The sequence below is a fragment of the Sorex araneus genome, chromosome X (genome assembly GCF_027595985.1).
Source record: "Sorex araneus isolate mSorAra2 chromosome X, mSorAra2.pri, whole genome shotgun sequence".
Taxonomy (NCBI): Eukaryota; Metazoa; Chordata; class Mammalia; order Eulipotyphla; family Soricidae; genus Sorex; species Sorex araneus.
Genome location: NC_073313.1, coordinates 345,675,188 through 345,690,955, shown reverse-complemented (window position 1 = coordinate 345,690,955; position 15,768 = coordinate 345,675,188). Strand labels below are relative to the sequence as shown.

At 61.5% G+C, this 15,768-nt stretch overlaps 1 protein-coding gene across 3 annotated transcripts in view; it reads right to left on the bottom strand.

The window, feature by feature from the left end:
• Window positions 1-2,723: 2,723 nt before the first annotated feature.
• HPCAL1 (hippocalcin like 1) overlaps window positions 2,724-15,768 on the bottom strand; it is an 84,083-nt gene continuing 71,038 nt past the window's right edge. For all 3 annotated transcript variants that reach the window (XM_055121854.1, XM_055121856.1, XM_055121853.1), the window contains 3 exons: window positions 7,880-8,281; window positions 5,196-5,301; window positions 2,724-3,562 (listed from right to left, as the gene is read on the bottom strand). In XM_055121854.1, the coding sequence (XP_054977829.1) occupies window positions 3,465-3,562; window positions 5,196-5,301; window positions 7,880-8,257 (582 nt within the window). In that variant the 5' untranslated portion in view covers window positions 8,258-8,281 and the 3' untranslated portion in view covers window positions 2,724-3,464. The remainder of the gene's footprint in view (window positions 3,563-5,195; window positions 5,302-7,879; window positions 8,282-15,768) is intronic.

Sequence of the window (15,768 nt, the reverse complement as noted above, 5' to 3'; positions counted from 1 at the left end):
TTTCCCTGAGATCTTAGAAGTCTATCTCGACTCGGCCCTCCTAACGATGTTGCACTGAGGGGCTCTTCAGGGTCAGGGGAATGAGATCCAGCTTGTCACTGGATTTGCATATGAATACACCATGGGAAGCTTGCAAGGCTGTCCCCTGTGGGCAGGAAACTCTCAGAAGATTGCCAGTTTCTAAGCAGCTAAAAATTTTTGAAAAAAAAATTTGAAAGAAAGAAATCCAAGCCCTCCCCAGGTTTCAGACCCCACTCCTGTTTATATGACATGGACAAAAGTTTTCTCAGCTTCCCCCCCACTCCCAGGTGTCACACCTGACAGTGCTCAGATGCTATTCCTGGTTCTGCATTCGAAAATAACCCATGGCAGTGCTTGCAGGGATTCAGGCAGGGGCAGGGGGGTGCAAGGCAAGCGTTGTGTCCTCTAGTCTCTCTCCAGCCTGTAGAAAGCAGCCAAGTTGGCTCTGAAAGCTGGTACTCCATAGCTTAGGGACCTCGGACGGACAGGGATGGCCCTCCCAGCTGTGGCCACCAGAGGGTAGCAGCGCCTGCAGCTTGGGGTTCCTTAGCCACACGGGCAAGGATGCGCTATCATGGACCTCTAGGGAATTTAATGCAAGGTGTCAGACCCCCACCAAGAAAACCCTCTCTCTGAGGCCGACCCCCGGCCCAGCCCCAGCATTGCCTCACCTAGAGCCCAGCTGGTGGGTCCCGGCAGCCTGGACTTGTGCTGTGCCGGCCTGGAGGAGGGGACACCCCAGGCATCCTTGGAGGGGCCGCATCTGAGCCCCACAGGCTGTCCTGTGCCCCACCCGGCTTATGGGAGTGGGCTTCCTCCCTGACGCCTGTGGGCCTGGGGGCCATGGGCTACAGCTCTCAGGGGTTCCCCAGGAGCCACCCTCGAGGGTCCCTATCCGCTGTCTCTGCACCCTGGCACCTGGTACCAAAGCCGGTCCAGCGCCTTGTCCCCTCTTCCCAGCCTTGTCCCCATCTTTCCAAGCTTCCCGGGGGTGCTGGTTCAGGTCCCTCCCCGAGCCCGCCCCACTCCTCACATCTGGAGAAGCGGGGCCCACTTGGACCCCTCACTAGAGCCAGAGCTTCTGAGGGCAGTGCCAGGGCCTCCCCCCGGCCTGCAGCTCTGGGAGGTCAGAATTGACACCCGGGCCTCTGGGTCCTGCCAGGTCGGGGGTGCAAGGGGCCTCCTGCAGCTCTGTGCCTCCAGGGTCCAAGCGGGCCACTTCAGGAGGCAGGGAAGCGCCCCCCACACCTCCTCCCCGGGGCCTCCCGCTGAGTCTGAGCCCAGCCCCAGATCTGGGCAAAGGCCACCGGATGTGAACTAGCAGGTCAACACTGGGAGCAGCGCTGAGCGGGGACCCTCACAGGAAGCCTTTGGACCTGCCTGCAGCAGGGGATGAACACGAAGGTCGGGACAGTCACGGTCAGCCCGGCTGGGGAGGGCCTGGGGAGGCTGCTGGAACATCCGGGCACCTCCTGACCAGGAAGGTCCATCAAAGCTGCAGGCTGGCCACTGGGTTTAAGCGGGCACGTGCCTCATGCCCCTTCCCAAGGGCACTGCCCGTCACGGCACTCCACGGGGACAGCCACCCTTGGAGGTGGCGCCCCTTTTCTTTATTTTTGCTTCTTTTGTTTTTGAGGAGGGGGTCGCACCCAGTGGTGCTCAGGGGTTACTCCTGGCTCTGCACTCAGGAATCACTCCTGGCGGTGCTCGGGGGGCCATATGGGCTGCCCGGGATAGAAGGGAGTGGACACGTGCAAGCAAGGCAAACACCCTCCCCGCTGTGCTATCGCTCCAGCCCCGGTGCCTCCTTTCTATGCAGAGAAACGCTCCCTTTCCTGAAACCCAGCCCAGGCCCAGCCCCGGGCCCTGCCATGAGGGAGGCTGAGTGCAGCCCGGAGACGCTTCCCCGGGGCACCAGAGCGCCGCACCCTGCACCCCATCCCTTTCCCAGCACCAAGCCCATCAGAGGAGGTGGGGCCCCGGGGCTCCCAGCCAAGGCACTACTGGCCCGACTCCAGCCAGGGGCAGATGGAACTGGGCGGGGAATTCTGGAAATTCCCATGCAAATTCTGTTCTCCCCATCCAAGAACAGAACACAGGGCCTCCCATGTCCGTGCAGAGCTCCAGGCCAGTCTGCAACCCCCAGGAGACAGGGGTGAGCCCGACAGCGTTCTGTGGGGCCAGGAGTGGAGGGTCTGGGGTCCTCATGGACGGGCTCCCGCTCTGGAACTGGCCGCTTGGCAATGAACCCAGGGGTTCCATCTCCAGCCGCCGGTTCAAGTTCTGAGCAGGAGTGCCTGCCACCCCAGGCCACCCGCTCCCTGCTGGCCTCACCTGGGGAGTGTGGTCCTGCCACCTTGGGCCAGAGGAAGCTGAGAGACGCAGACGGAAGCATGACTGCAGCCTGCGGAACTCACGGTTTTTTCTCATTTTGTTTAGGGGGGGGGTCACATCTGGCTGCGTGCAGGGCTTATTTACTCCTGGCTCTGTGCTCAGGGATTACTCCTACAGGTTCGGGGCACGCTTGGGGTACGAGTGCTTCACCCACTGTATTAACAGCGCAGGCCCACGCTCACCCACATTCTTCAAGGCACGCACGCGCACGCACACACACACACACACACACACACACACACGGTGGCTGTCTCAGTGGAAGGAGAGTCGCGGGGACCCACCAACACCAAACTACTCGGAGACGTGGGTTGACAGGATCATTTTAATACAGGAAATGCCAGATCACTGGACAGCGACAACAACGAACCCTTAACAGGAGCCGGGCGCGGGGCCCCGGGCGTGCATGCGTTTCCTGTGGAGACGGAGAATGCATAAATACCACAAAAGAACCAGGCTCGGAGGGGGCACGGGCCACGGAGGAGCCACGGTGCAAAGGTGATCGAGGCATGAACACACAACCTACACGGCACCAGTCACGGACACTCCACCTGACGCGTCACTGGACTCAGAGGAAGGAGACCACAGTACACGGACATGCAGGAGGCGCTGAGGGTCGGACGAGCTGGGTGCGGCCATGCACAGGAAGGGCTTGTCCGGCGACGCTCCCTCCGCTCCGGTCCCCACCCCGCCCACAGAGTCAGTCACCGCCCTGCGCTCGCCCACCGAGGACACCAGCCAGCCTGGGTGCGCTCAAAGGAACTGCCTGGGGCCCCCCGGGGGCGTCCTCCGGGCTGCCTGTGCGTGCAGAGGTGGCCCCCAGTGCGAGACCCCCAGGAAGTCTGCGGGGAAACATCCCGGGGGGGAGTCGCCTGGGAGGGAGGGAGGGAGGGAGGGGTCTGGATGGGGACCGCGGAGGGCTGGGGTGGGGAGGGGTGCGCAGCCTCGGGCCAGCGGGTGGAAGGATGACCGAGGCGGCAGCCGCCTCTGCGACTAAGCGTGGACAGCGGGACGAGCCTGTGCTTCTCCTCGACTGCCCGGGCCTGGGCCCCTCAGAACTGGCTGGCGCTGCTGGGGTCGCACTGCAGCAGCCGGACGATGGAGGGGTCGCTCTTGGCACCTTTGATGAATTCTTCCAGCGACAGTTTGCCTGCGGGATGATGGGGGACAAGGAGAATGGGGGGGAGTCGGCGTTAGCCACCCTTCCTGTTCTTGAGCCCTCCCGATCAGTGGGGGCAGCCCTGGAGGTGGGGGCGATCCCCGGGAGCCCCAAGACATTTTGTCGTTGCTTCATACCATGCTTCATATGGGTCATGCCTGTCATACTCAGGCAGGGCTCACTCCTGGCTCTGCACCCAGAGATCACTTCTGGCAGGGCTGGGGGGGCCAGACGGGGTGCTGGGGATTGAGCCCCCGGTCAGCCTACCCGCTGATGGGCCCCACCCGCTGTACTATGGCTCTGCCACTGAGCCCAAGGCTGGAACCTTCCTGAAGCACAGGCTTCGGGGGCTCCACTCTGCTGGGTGTTTGCGGGAACACCTCCTGCCACCCCCGCGCTCTGAAGCGCCCCCTGGCTTGAATGCAGAGAGACGGGGCGTGCCACCTCGGGCTGGCAGGCGGGAAACAGCCCCGTGCTCCGTGGGCGCCCCCGGGCCGGGGCTCAGTGTCTGCCCAGCTCTCAGCCATGGGCTCCTTGGGCACCACCTGCCCTTGGGAGGGTGGTCAGCGAGAGAGACGAACACACCTGACCTGTGACACCAGTGACGCCTGAAACCTGGAGTCGAGGGTGGGGGTTCGGGACTCTAGTTCCAGGTCGAAGATGCCAAGAAAGTGGGAACCACCAATCAACCCAAGCAGTGGATGGACAGACATGTGTACACATGGACACACACATAGTCGTGCGCGCACACACAGAGGCGCGTACACACACACATAGGCGCACACACATGCACACATGCAGACGCAAACCTGCACACACACACAGATGCACACATGCAGAAGTGCACACACATGTGCAAACACATGCAGACATGCAGACACAGACACATGCAGATGCACACATGTGCACAGATGCACACATGTGCACAGATGCACACATGTGCACACACAAACGCACAAATGTGTGCACACATACACATGTGTACACATACAAGAACACACATGTGATACACATGCACAGACACAGACACATACATTGACAAATGTGCACGCAATCACACATGTGTACATACATGCACAGACACACGCGCACACACACACACATGCAGGATGTAGTTAGGGGAAGCCTAGAACTCCCCCACAAGACCCAGCCATGATCCCTCTGAGCCTCCCCACACCTGCAGCACTGCCCCATTTCACAGATGAGACCCGCGGCTGGGCAGCGAGCACCCAGGGCTGACCCTTAGGGAGGAGAGGTCGGTTCTATTCCTTTACCTTACAGGGTCCCAGTCAGAGGTGTGGGGTGCAGGGGCGGCAATACCCAGGCCTAGGGGGCCAGTGCAAGGGCCGGGCAGTCCTGGGGCCAGCAGAGCTACGCCCTGTGCTGCCGCAGACTGAACTCAGGGCTCTGCAGGTGCTAGGCCCACGGGGACCCCAGGGCCCTCTCCTGGTCCCGCACCAAGAGGATCCTCAGGAAAGGTCAAGCCAGGAGGAGACCCAGGCGCCAAGGACCAGGTCCCAGCTTTCTCCTGCACACAGCTGTCCGGCCACGGGGGCGGGCTGAGGGCGCGGGAGGGAGGGAGGGGGGAGGGGCCCGCGGCTCCCGCTCCCACAGCGCCCCCTACCGTCATTGTTCGTGTCCATCTGCCGGAAGATCTTGTCCGTCCGCTTCTCGGGAGTGGACTCGTCCTCGGGCATCTTCATCACGGACGACACCATTTTGTAGATGGCCTGCAAGGGGCACAGAGACGCGTGCGGGGGACTGCGGGGGACTGCGGGGCACTCCTGGGTGGGCAGCCCCCCGCCCCCCACAGGTGAGCGTCTGCCCAGACCACGACTGCTCCAGGGACGGTCTGTGATGAGCTGACAGAGGGCAGTGGGTCCTGCCACGCCTGTGTGTGTGTGTGTGTGTGTGTGAGAGAGAGAGAGAGAGAGAGAGAGAGAGAGAGAGAGAGAGAGAGAGAGAGAGAGAGAGAGAGAGAGAGAGAGAGAGAGAGAATCAAGGGTGGAAATCATGACATGGCTGTGCCCTGAGAAAGAGGGAGGGGCCTGGAGAGGCACGTGAGGACCCTTGGGGCTTTGAATGTTCTGGAAGGCCCCAGTGGGGGCATCCAGGCTTTTCCTGCAGTCATGCTGACCCCCCATGTGGGCACCAGGACCCCACGGCCAAAATAGACCCAGGGGCTATGAGGGGCAGGTGATAAACCTCCTTCTGCGGGCTGGGCAGCGCCCCAGGGGATGGGGAGGTGTGACCAGGCCAGTGAGTGACCCAGGCTCAGAGGGTGACACGCAGGACAGCATGTCACCCTGCCGGGGTGGGCTCAGAGCCACAGAGCCCGGGGGGCGACTGTGTGAAAGGATGAACAGGGGAAAAAATTCAAAGTGCAGAGAGCCGAGAGAGGGGCTGGGCGGGGCTTCCGCTCTCGGCTCTGCCGCCCGCTCCAGCCCTGTTTCCCATGTCCGGGCCTGGGACCCGGCGGACCTGGGCAGCCCCTCCGGGCACGAGACCAAGTGGCCAGGGCAGCCTCGTGCTCCAGCCAGCACGGGTCTCGGGACCGGCCAGGGTCCTGGGAAGAGACCCGAGAGCAGCACCAGATTCCGCAACGCTTCTGAGAGCCAAGAATCTCCCCCCACACGGAAGGGGCAGCCGGACCCTCAGCAAGCCCCACCAATTCAGAAATAACTGCCCACTGGGCACGGACTGGCATGGCTGCCCTCACCACGCGGGACTGACCACCAGGACCTCAGAACTCGGGGCGGGCCAGCCCATTTGCACGTGAGCAGGCCAGGGACCACGGGGATGTCCACTCTTGCTTACAGAGGAGCCAGGGGTGGCCACGGGCCCCCGAGTCACCTGCCACTGTGCGGACAGAGGCGTGGGCCCCAGCCCTGGGCCAACAGGGCGAGGCCTGCACACGGGACCCATTTGGAGAAAGTTCTGGGAGCAGATGCTGCAGGCCCCCCGGGGGTGAGGTTGCTGAAGGGGGTGTGGGGCCGGGTAGAATCTGGGGGTCTTCAGCGCCAGGCTGAGCCACAGCCCCACCCAAACTGTGGCCTTCCAGAGAACAGTGGCTGACAGGCTGAGGTGGAGAGAGGCGGGCTTGGTGGGCACGCCCAGGCCGCAGGGCCGCTTTGGAGGTGGGGGCCATCTCTGAGACGCTCTATGACTCCGTGTTACCAGTCACCTGTCACGGGACCCCCCAAAGGCTCGGGAAGTGCCATCTGCAGGGATTCCCCAGTGACCACCATCCTTGGCACAGCTCCTGTTTATTTATTTATTTATTTTTTTGCTTTTTGGGTCACACCTAGCGATGCGCAGAGGTTACTCCTGGCTCTGCATCTCAGGAATTACTCCTGGCGGTGCTCGGGGGACCATATGGGATGCTGGGAATCGAACCCGGGTTGGCCGTGTGCAAGGCAAACACCCTCCCTGCTGTGCTATCGCTCCAGCCCCAAGCACAGCTCATCTTTGTTTGTTTTTCATATTTTACTATACATGTATGTGTGTGTGTGTGCATGCACGCGCGTGCGCGTGATAGAGAGAGAGAGACTGAGAGAGAGAGAAAGAGAGAGAGACAGAGAGAGAGACAGAGAGAGACAGAGAGAGAGAGAGAGAGAGAGAGAGAGAGAGAGAGAGAGAGAGAGAGAGAGAGAGAGAGAGCGCGCAAGGATGAAGCCCGGGGTCTCACGCAAGCTAAAAACATGCTCTGTGCCTCGACACATGCCCAGCCTGGCTCTGAATTCCTCGGACTCCTCTCCCAGAGCCTGGCATCTTCTCACCCTGCAGAGAGCGCAGCCCCACGAGGAGCGGGGCCGATGACAGGTGCTCCGAGAGCCTGCTGGCCAGAGAGCGCTCGATAGACACGACTCAGCATCGAGCGCGAGCCAGTCCTCAGAGGAATTCTTAGAAAAGGCCACTTGAAGCGGAAACAACCAGTCAAAAAGGCAGGTCCTCGACCCGCCTTGGGCCCTGGGGTTATTTTTCTTTTTTTTCTCCTTGATGCCACTCAAGGAGCCGTGGTTCGGGCAAGAACCAGGCCAAGGGCAGGGGAGCTGGGCTGGGGAGGGCTCCGGGGGCTGGAGCACGGGTGCTGCAGGCAGGGGTCCAGGGTTTGACCTCCCCCCAACACCCCCCTGCTGCACCGTTGAGTTCCCCTGGGCACCAGCAAGAGCAATTTCTGAGCATGCTGGGAGTGTCCCCAAACCAAACCAAACTGCCAGAGAAGCAGGTTAGTGGCCTGGTCGGGAAGGGCCACGGGACACAGGTATTCGAGGCTGCCGCACGGGACCCCGCCTGCCCCCGCACTACCTGCACGATCTCCAGCATCTCGCTGCGGCTGATGTAGCCGTTGCCGTCCAGGTCGTACATGCTGAAGGCCCACTTGAGCTTCTGCTCCAGCTTGCCCCGCGAGGTGACGCTCAGCGCGATGATGAACTCCCGGAAGTCGATGGTGCCGTCCCCGTTGGTGTCGAAGGTGCGGAAGACGTGCTCGGCGAACTTGGAGGCGTCGCCGTAGGGGAAGAAGTTGGCGTAGATCTTCTTGAACTCGTCCACGGTCAGGTGGCCGGTGGGGCAGTCCTTGAGGAAGCCCTTGTACCACTCCTGCAGCTCATGGTCCGTGAACTCTGTGTTCTCCCGCAGGTCCTGCAGCACCTCGGGCCGCAGCTTGCTGTTCTGCTTGCCCATGGCCGGCGGGGGCGGGAATCACACCTGCGAGACAGCGGGCTCTGCTGGGGACACGGTGCGGGGCTGGGGGTGGCTCCCCGCCACGGCAGTCACCCAGCGGGATCCCAGGGCCGGGCTGGGCCCCCTCTGGGCATCGCTGCACACTGGGCGGTTCACACGTCTCTGCCCCCTCCCCGGAAAAGCCCAAGTGCTGCTGGGAGTCGGGCTGGGCCACCCTCTCACAGCAGATCCTGGTCGCCAAAGGAGCATGTGGCATGTGACACGTGACACGTGAAAAAGAAATCTACCACGGAAAACTGACGAAGGAAGTGGGGCTGGAGTGATAATATAGCAGGAGGGGAGGGAAGGGAGGGGGGGTTCCTTGCATGTGCCTGACCTGGGTTAGATGCCCGGTATCCCACAGGGTCCCCCCCGAGCACCGCCAGGAGTGATGTCTAGGCACAGAGCCAGGAGGGAACCCTGAGCACAGCCAGATGTGGCCCCCAAACCAAACCCTCCCCAAAAGGGGGGGGGGACTGTATGGAATTGGGGGATGGGAAAGAAAGCACTCCATGCGTGCTGAAAGTAGACCTTTTACCAAACATGATGGCCACTTACTCCCTGTACTGCAAACCATAACACCCAAAAGGAGAGAGAGGGTAAGAGGGAATGTGCCTGCCACAGAGGCAGGGTGGGGGATGGGGTGGGGGTGGCAGGAGGGACGCTGGAACATCGGTGGTGGAGAATGTGCATTGGTGGAAGGATGGGTACTCGATCTTTTTTTTTTTTTTCTTTCTGTGTCACACCCGGCGATGCACAGGGGTTACTCCTGGCTCATGCACTCAGGAATTACTCCTGGCGGTGCTCGGGGGACCATATGGGATGCTGGGAATTGAACCCAGTAGGCCGCTACCTGGTACTATTGCTCCAGCCCCCTCGGTCATTTTATGACTGAAAGGTAATCGCGAAAGTTTGTAAGTCCATAACTGTATCTCCCTGTATTCATTAAAAAATATATTCAGAAAGAAAGAGAAGAAAATAAAGCCCTCCGCCCACCCTGCCCCCATCAGCTCGGGGCAAAGCCAGCTGCACCCAGATACTTTGTTCTGACCATCATGAAGGGGGGGGGGCTCTCTCAGGCCCACACAGGCTGCGTCCATGCTGGGAACCTGTACCCAGAGCCTCCCCCGGCCCGTCTCTGTCTCTGCTGCTGGGCAGGTGGTCCCGGAGCTCAGCAGTAGGACTGCTCCCTCTCTCTGGCAGCAGAGTAAAACCTCAGGGGGTCCTGAGGTTGTGGGGGGCGGGCAGAGCCTGGCCCTCCACACTGTGCCCCTGCAGTGGCCAGGGGGCCTATGGGGCGCCAGGGATCGAACCCAAACTTCCTGCATAGGAGAACTCGCACGTTCCACCTTCTCGGGCCGTCGCCCCTGCCCTGTCCTGGCCGACGCAATGCACACAGGCCCGGACGCGGGACAGTCTCCCGGGAAGAGGCCCTCAAGGTGCAGAGCCCAGAGTCTCCCCAGCAGGTACCCCCAGGGACGACCCCCAGATAGAGGCCCGGAGGCTGCAGACAAACGGAGCACACCTGCCGGTGGGAAGCCCAGCAGGAAGACACGTGTGCAGCAGGCCCCCGGAGCACAGTTCCCCAGGGCCCGGGCTCCCCTCCCTGCCCCCAGCCCCAGTCCACAGGAAAGACCCGCAGCGCCAAGATTCGGTGGGAATCCCGACCGGAAAGGTGCCGATAGGATGTGACTGCAACACGGTGAGACGCTGTCACAGAGGACGAACCCAGTCCTGACGGCTCTGCACCAGTGCTCCAGGAGCCCGTGTCTCTACACCCTGCTGGCTGCTCCCCCACGACGCTCCCCCGTCCCGGCACACCATCCTGGCGAGCTGCCACAGCGTCCAGGCCAGCAGCTACCATCACAGCTCACCACATCTCGGGCACATGGGGAAACTGAGGCTGGAGGCTGGGGGCTGGGGCAAGTCCCAGCCAGTGGAGCTGGGGCCTGGGCACTAGGCTCGGCCCCAGAGCTCTCTTCCGTGTGACCCTGATCCCCAGTGCAACCCTGGCCTCCCCCGCCTGAAGAGAAGATGAGTGAGGCGGGCAGGAAAGGTGTGCCGGGTCCTGGGGCACGGCCACATCCTCGGGACCGGACCGTGTTTCCCTGCCCTTGTCTTGAGGGTGGAGGTAGGAATCCAGTGTTTCGGGATGACAGGCAGGGAAATGTCCCGGCGGGTCCTTCCCCTCCTCCTTTTTTCCTTCCTTCCTTCTTTCCTTCCAGCTGGGGCCCCCGAGGCTCCTTAGAGCACAGAAGCACCTAAACGAGGCCCGAGAGAGGGCACGAAGGGTGCGGGGCTCTACGGGGGGATGATTCACCCTGGGACGGTAGCTAGAAGGTGGCAGGGGGATGGGAGCTGAGACCTCACGGCTCCTGGCAGTCTGCAAACAAGGCCCTGAGCACTGCAGCGCTGAGCACTGTTGATCCCAGCACTGTGCTCCCCCAAGCTGCCAGGTCGAGCTTTGAGACCCCCCCAAGGACCGATCCTGCCCAGTACCACCAGGTCTGGGCAACAAGGCCTCACTGGGCCCAAGCACCACCAGACATGTGGGGCTCAGGACCACCGGCATGACTGCCCCCCCCCCACATACACAGCCCACTCCCCTGAATGGGTGACTTCTAGGGAGCACGGGGAGGACTGAGGAGCTGGGAAGCAGGAGGGTCCCGCCAGACAGACTCCCTGCCTGTGGCCCCAGCCTTCCCAGACTCCTCCTGTGACACCTGGCAGGTGGCAGCCCCCCAACCCCCCAACCCCCCCGAAGGTCCCCATGGGGACCCATCTCGGCTCCTCACCTTGCAAGCTGCTCCCCAAGGCAGGGTGCCAAGGCAGCCTTCCCACTGCTGCGTTTGGAGCCCATGAAGTAAGTCCAGCCACCTGCACCCGGGGCCAGCCTGGGTCTGCTTTCCAAAGGCCCGGAGGAGGGCTGAAGCAATAGCACATTGGGGAGGGCGTTTGCCTTGCACACGACCAACCCGGGTTCAATTCCCAGCATCCCATAGGGTCCCACTGAGCACCACCAGGGTAATTCCTGAGTGCAGAGCCAGGAGTGACTCCTGTGCATTGCCGGCTGTGACCCAAAAAGCAAAGGCCCAGAGGAGGGCTGAAGCGATAGGACAGCAGAGAGGGCTCTTGCCTTGCAGGCGAACAACCCGGGTTCAATCCCCAGCATCCCGTAGGGTCCCCCTGAGCACAGCCAGGAGTAATTCCTGAACGCAGAGCCAGGAGGAACCCCTGAGCATTGCTGGGTGTGACCCCACCTCCCCACCAAATACAAACAAACAAACAAAGGCCCAGAGGGAATGGTCCCCAGGACCTCATCTGTCCTTCTGCGGCCTCGAGGGTGGACGGGTGGACGCAGGGGGAAGCACGCCAGGAGACAGCTCTGTCTTTCACTAAGCCGTTCAACCTTCCTGACATCCCAGCGGACAAAGAACCAGGCAGACAGTCTCGCCGCCCATTCTCCAGTCGAACAAACATTCCGGCTCCATTTACCAGAAAAGCTTCCTTTCATCTCCTGAGAAAGGTGGGACGCCCGGGATGGTGGTGGTGGCGGCGGGGGGGCTGGGGGGCGGGAGACACCCACTCGAGGTCAGTCACCTCTTCCTTGGCTGAAAAGCTTCCCGTCCAGTCAGCTCCATCAGACAAGCAACAGCTTTCTGAGAGCATCAAAGAGGACGCTTTACTTCCCGGTAATGGAAAGACGGGGCAGGAGTTAATGGGGCAGCCACGGCCTCGCTCCCTCCCTGGTTCTGCGAGACTGTTATTGTTCTTAATGTGCTAAAGTGTTTCAAAAAAAAAAATGTAAACCTGTAGCCAGGGCGGCCCAGTAGAACTCTTTAACCCCGAGTTAGTAGAGCCTGCAAAGTAAAGCCCTGAAACCAAGTGCTGGAAGGTTCCATTAGCCACAACTCACAGCCAGCTGCACCGCTGGTCAGCATTTCAACCCACACGAAAACACTGGGGCCCGTCAGATCTCCGAAGCTATCCATCGATCGGTCGGTGCTAACCTGACTCAGAAATACGTGGGGGTTGGTGGATGAGGGGGTGGGGGCGGGGGGTATGGGACAGGAAGTTAGCTCAGGCCTGATGCATGCTCTCCGTGCGTCAGAACCCGAGTTTGAACCCCAGAACCCCACAGCCCACACACACACCACTTCCTGGACGTGACCGGCATGGGGCGGCCAGAGCACTGACCCACCAATCTAATCGGCTGGAAAACAGCAGAAGTGGCCCTGGGGCCCCTTGGGCACTTCTTGGGGGGGTCCCCCAACCTTTTGCACACAAATACACAGAGAACACACACAGCACACATAGCGCGCGCACACACACACACACACACACACACGCACACAAAGAAATACAAAGAAATATATGGAGGTGGCCTGGAGCGATAGCACAGCGGGTAGGGTGTTTGCCTTGCACGCGGCTGACCCGGGTTCGATCCCCAGCATCCCATATAGTCCCCCGAGCACTACCAGGAGTAATTCCTGAGTGCAGAGCCAGGAGTAATCCCTGTGCATCGCTGGGTGTGACCCAAAAAGGGAAATAAATAAATAGATAAATAAAAGAAATACATGGAGGGAAAACGATCGAAGAGAACAGATCAACAGATCAATTCCCCCCCCTCCCCAACTCTTTCTTGTGGGGTGGGGAGTCCACACCTGGCAGTGCTCAGGGGAAACACTGAGGCTGCTCTGTGCTCAGGAGTCACTCCAGGTAGGACTCGGTGGACGTCAGGGATCCAAGCTGGGCTGGCTGCGTGGCAGGCAAGTGCCCTGCCCGCTGTACTGTCACTCCAGCCCCTCGCACCGGCTCCTTACGCAAAGTCAGAGCTCCGCATGAAGCTGGAGGGCGGCCGGCAGGCACGGCTGGGGTGAGTCTCACTGTCGGGCAGTGGACCCTGGCATAGGTGCCCGTGCTTCCTCCAGCAGCCCCGGGCCAGTTCTTCGTCCCAGTGACCCCTGGTGCCACGCTCCTGCCAGAGCCGGGTCCCCGTCCGGGGGAGAAGGGACATCTCTCCCCAGCGCTGGCACTCCATGGGCCAGTGCTCTCCTCCACTTCCTGCTCCAGCCCCGCAGGGCCCAGACCGGGGCCCGGACACAGAGTTGAGCCCGGTCTGAATGACCAGACAGATGAGCTGACTGGGTTTCTCCGTGCCCCCTCTTTCTGTGGCATGAGGGACCAGGATGACAAAACTCCAGGCCCACAGCTTTGAGGCGGGACAAGCTGTAATTCAGGTGTGACTACCCCAGACCACTCTGGCCGAGGAGAGGGCCGGGGGCAGGTCAGACTTGGGGGCCCCCATGCCCTGAGCTCTCCTGCCCCCTCCTGGGGGGCTCACTACCACCACCTGCTGGGCTCACCATCCCAACCCTGCCCTGTCCCTACCCCGGGAGGCTTCCTGGGAGAGGGGAGAGGGAGGCGAGCAGAACAGCGGCCAGTGAGGCTCTGGAGACGGGAAGGGCAGCGAAGGGCTGGGCCGGAAGGACACGCCTCTCCCTCCAGGCTGCCCAGGGAAAGGAGATCGAGGCAGGGCTCAAGGCATGTGCCGTGATCCACCCAGAGCCGCCTGCTGGCCGGTGAGGCACCCAGGGAAGAACTAGACACAGAGTCCAGAGCCCTCGGCCCTGGCCGCAGCCACCACACTCCCCTCGTCCCTTGGAAGGTGGGGGTCACAGGGGTGGGGCGGGCAGCCCCCACGCTGGCTGGAGCAGAGGGCACCGTCTGATTGAGCTCCTGGAGGCCCACATGCCAACCTGCCCTGCGCTGGGCACGGCCCACCAGATGAAAAGTCACAGGCTCCGCCCAGCTGTACCCGAGACACCTGCCCACCAGGATAAGGGGCACCGTCCCCCGCCCCCAGGCCCCCTACCTGCCCTGGAAGCCGGCCGGCCGGCCAGCACGTAGGTACTGGATAAGGGCCGAGGCCCATGCAGGCTCCAGGGCTGGGTGGTGGGTGGGTGGGTGAAGGGACAGTGTGGGGACGGCACCCGCCACAAGGGCCGGCACGTGAGCAGAGGAGGAAGCCAAGCAGGCGACGCCAGCCTCAAGAGATAGGCAAGGAGAGAGACGGCAGGGGCTGGTGATGCCCCAATTCCCAACCAAACAGCCCGGGGCGGGCAGAGAGGGCTCGAGGGAGGGAGGGAGGGAGGGAGGGAGGGAGGGAGGGAGGGAGGGAGGGAGGGAAGGGGCACAGGTCTCTCGTTCCACCCCCAGCCCGCCTGCCCCTCAGCTTTTGAAAGGCCTAACTAGGATGCTGAGGCTGTTCTCTGGAGAGGCCCAGAAGGGTGGGGACGGGGACAGTGGCCGTGGACACAGCAGTCTGCGCCAGACAGCAGCACACAGCCCAGGGCCAGCCCCGTCTCCTTCAGCCCCCACACATCCCCTGGGGTCCTGATGGTATGACTTCTCTGGGCTGATCTAAGGGGATCTGGTCCCCTGATGAGGTACAATGGGTTGGAGGGTCACGGGAAACTGGTTTGCCATGGGCCCCCGACGAAGGCCAGCAGAGGCCCCAAGAAACACGCGGCAGACCGTATGAACTCAGCCCCACACACAGCTGCATCCAAGCGTGTGTGTGCTCATCCAACTGTGTACGTGTGTGTGCATCTGAGCGTGAGCGTATGTGTATGTGTGCATCTGAGCATGTGTGTATGCGTATGTCCATCTGAGCAAGTGTGTGCATGTGCATACATGTGTGTGCATGTGCATGTATACATGTGTGTATCCGAGCACGTGTATGTGCGTGTGTTCATCTGGGCATGTGTGTGCATCTAAGCATGTGTGTGCATATGAATGCTTATGTGTATACATGTGCATGTATACATGTGTGTGCATCTAAGTGTGTGTGCATGTGTATGTGCATTTTTGCGTGTGTGCATGCATGCGTGTGTGCACATGTGTACTCGTGTGTGTGCATGTGTGTGTGTGTGTGTGTTTGCTGGGGTGTGGGGTGCTCCACTTTCTCACAGCTCCTTCCCACCCGCACGCCCAGCACGTGAGGATCAGAACCTGGTTCCCACGACCCAGAGGGAGCGAGCTGGGAGTCCAGCGACCCACACCCATGCAGGGACAGGGTCAAATTCCAGCTGCTGTTTTCGGGATGGGGGGAAGAAGCAGGAAAGCAGACGGTCACTCCACGTGGCCCCTGACCTGGAAGTGACCTGACTGCTGGACACAAGTGGGTGGGGAGCCTCAGCGAGCTGCTGGCTCTTCACACTCGGGAGTGTCACATCCCGAGTCTGTGGCTTCTAGCGAGTTGGGGGAGACACTTATCAAAAGAGCAAGAAAGACGCCTCCTGCAGGCCGGGCAGGGACTCGCAGACACAGGGACTCACCCAGCCCGGTGTGACCAAGGCTGGCAGGTGGAAGGCTGGAAGGCTAAGCAGCTGGGGACACAGGTGGGACACACACACACACACACACACAGAGCAATATGACACACACCACAAACTACTTGCCTCTCACAT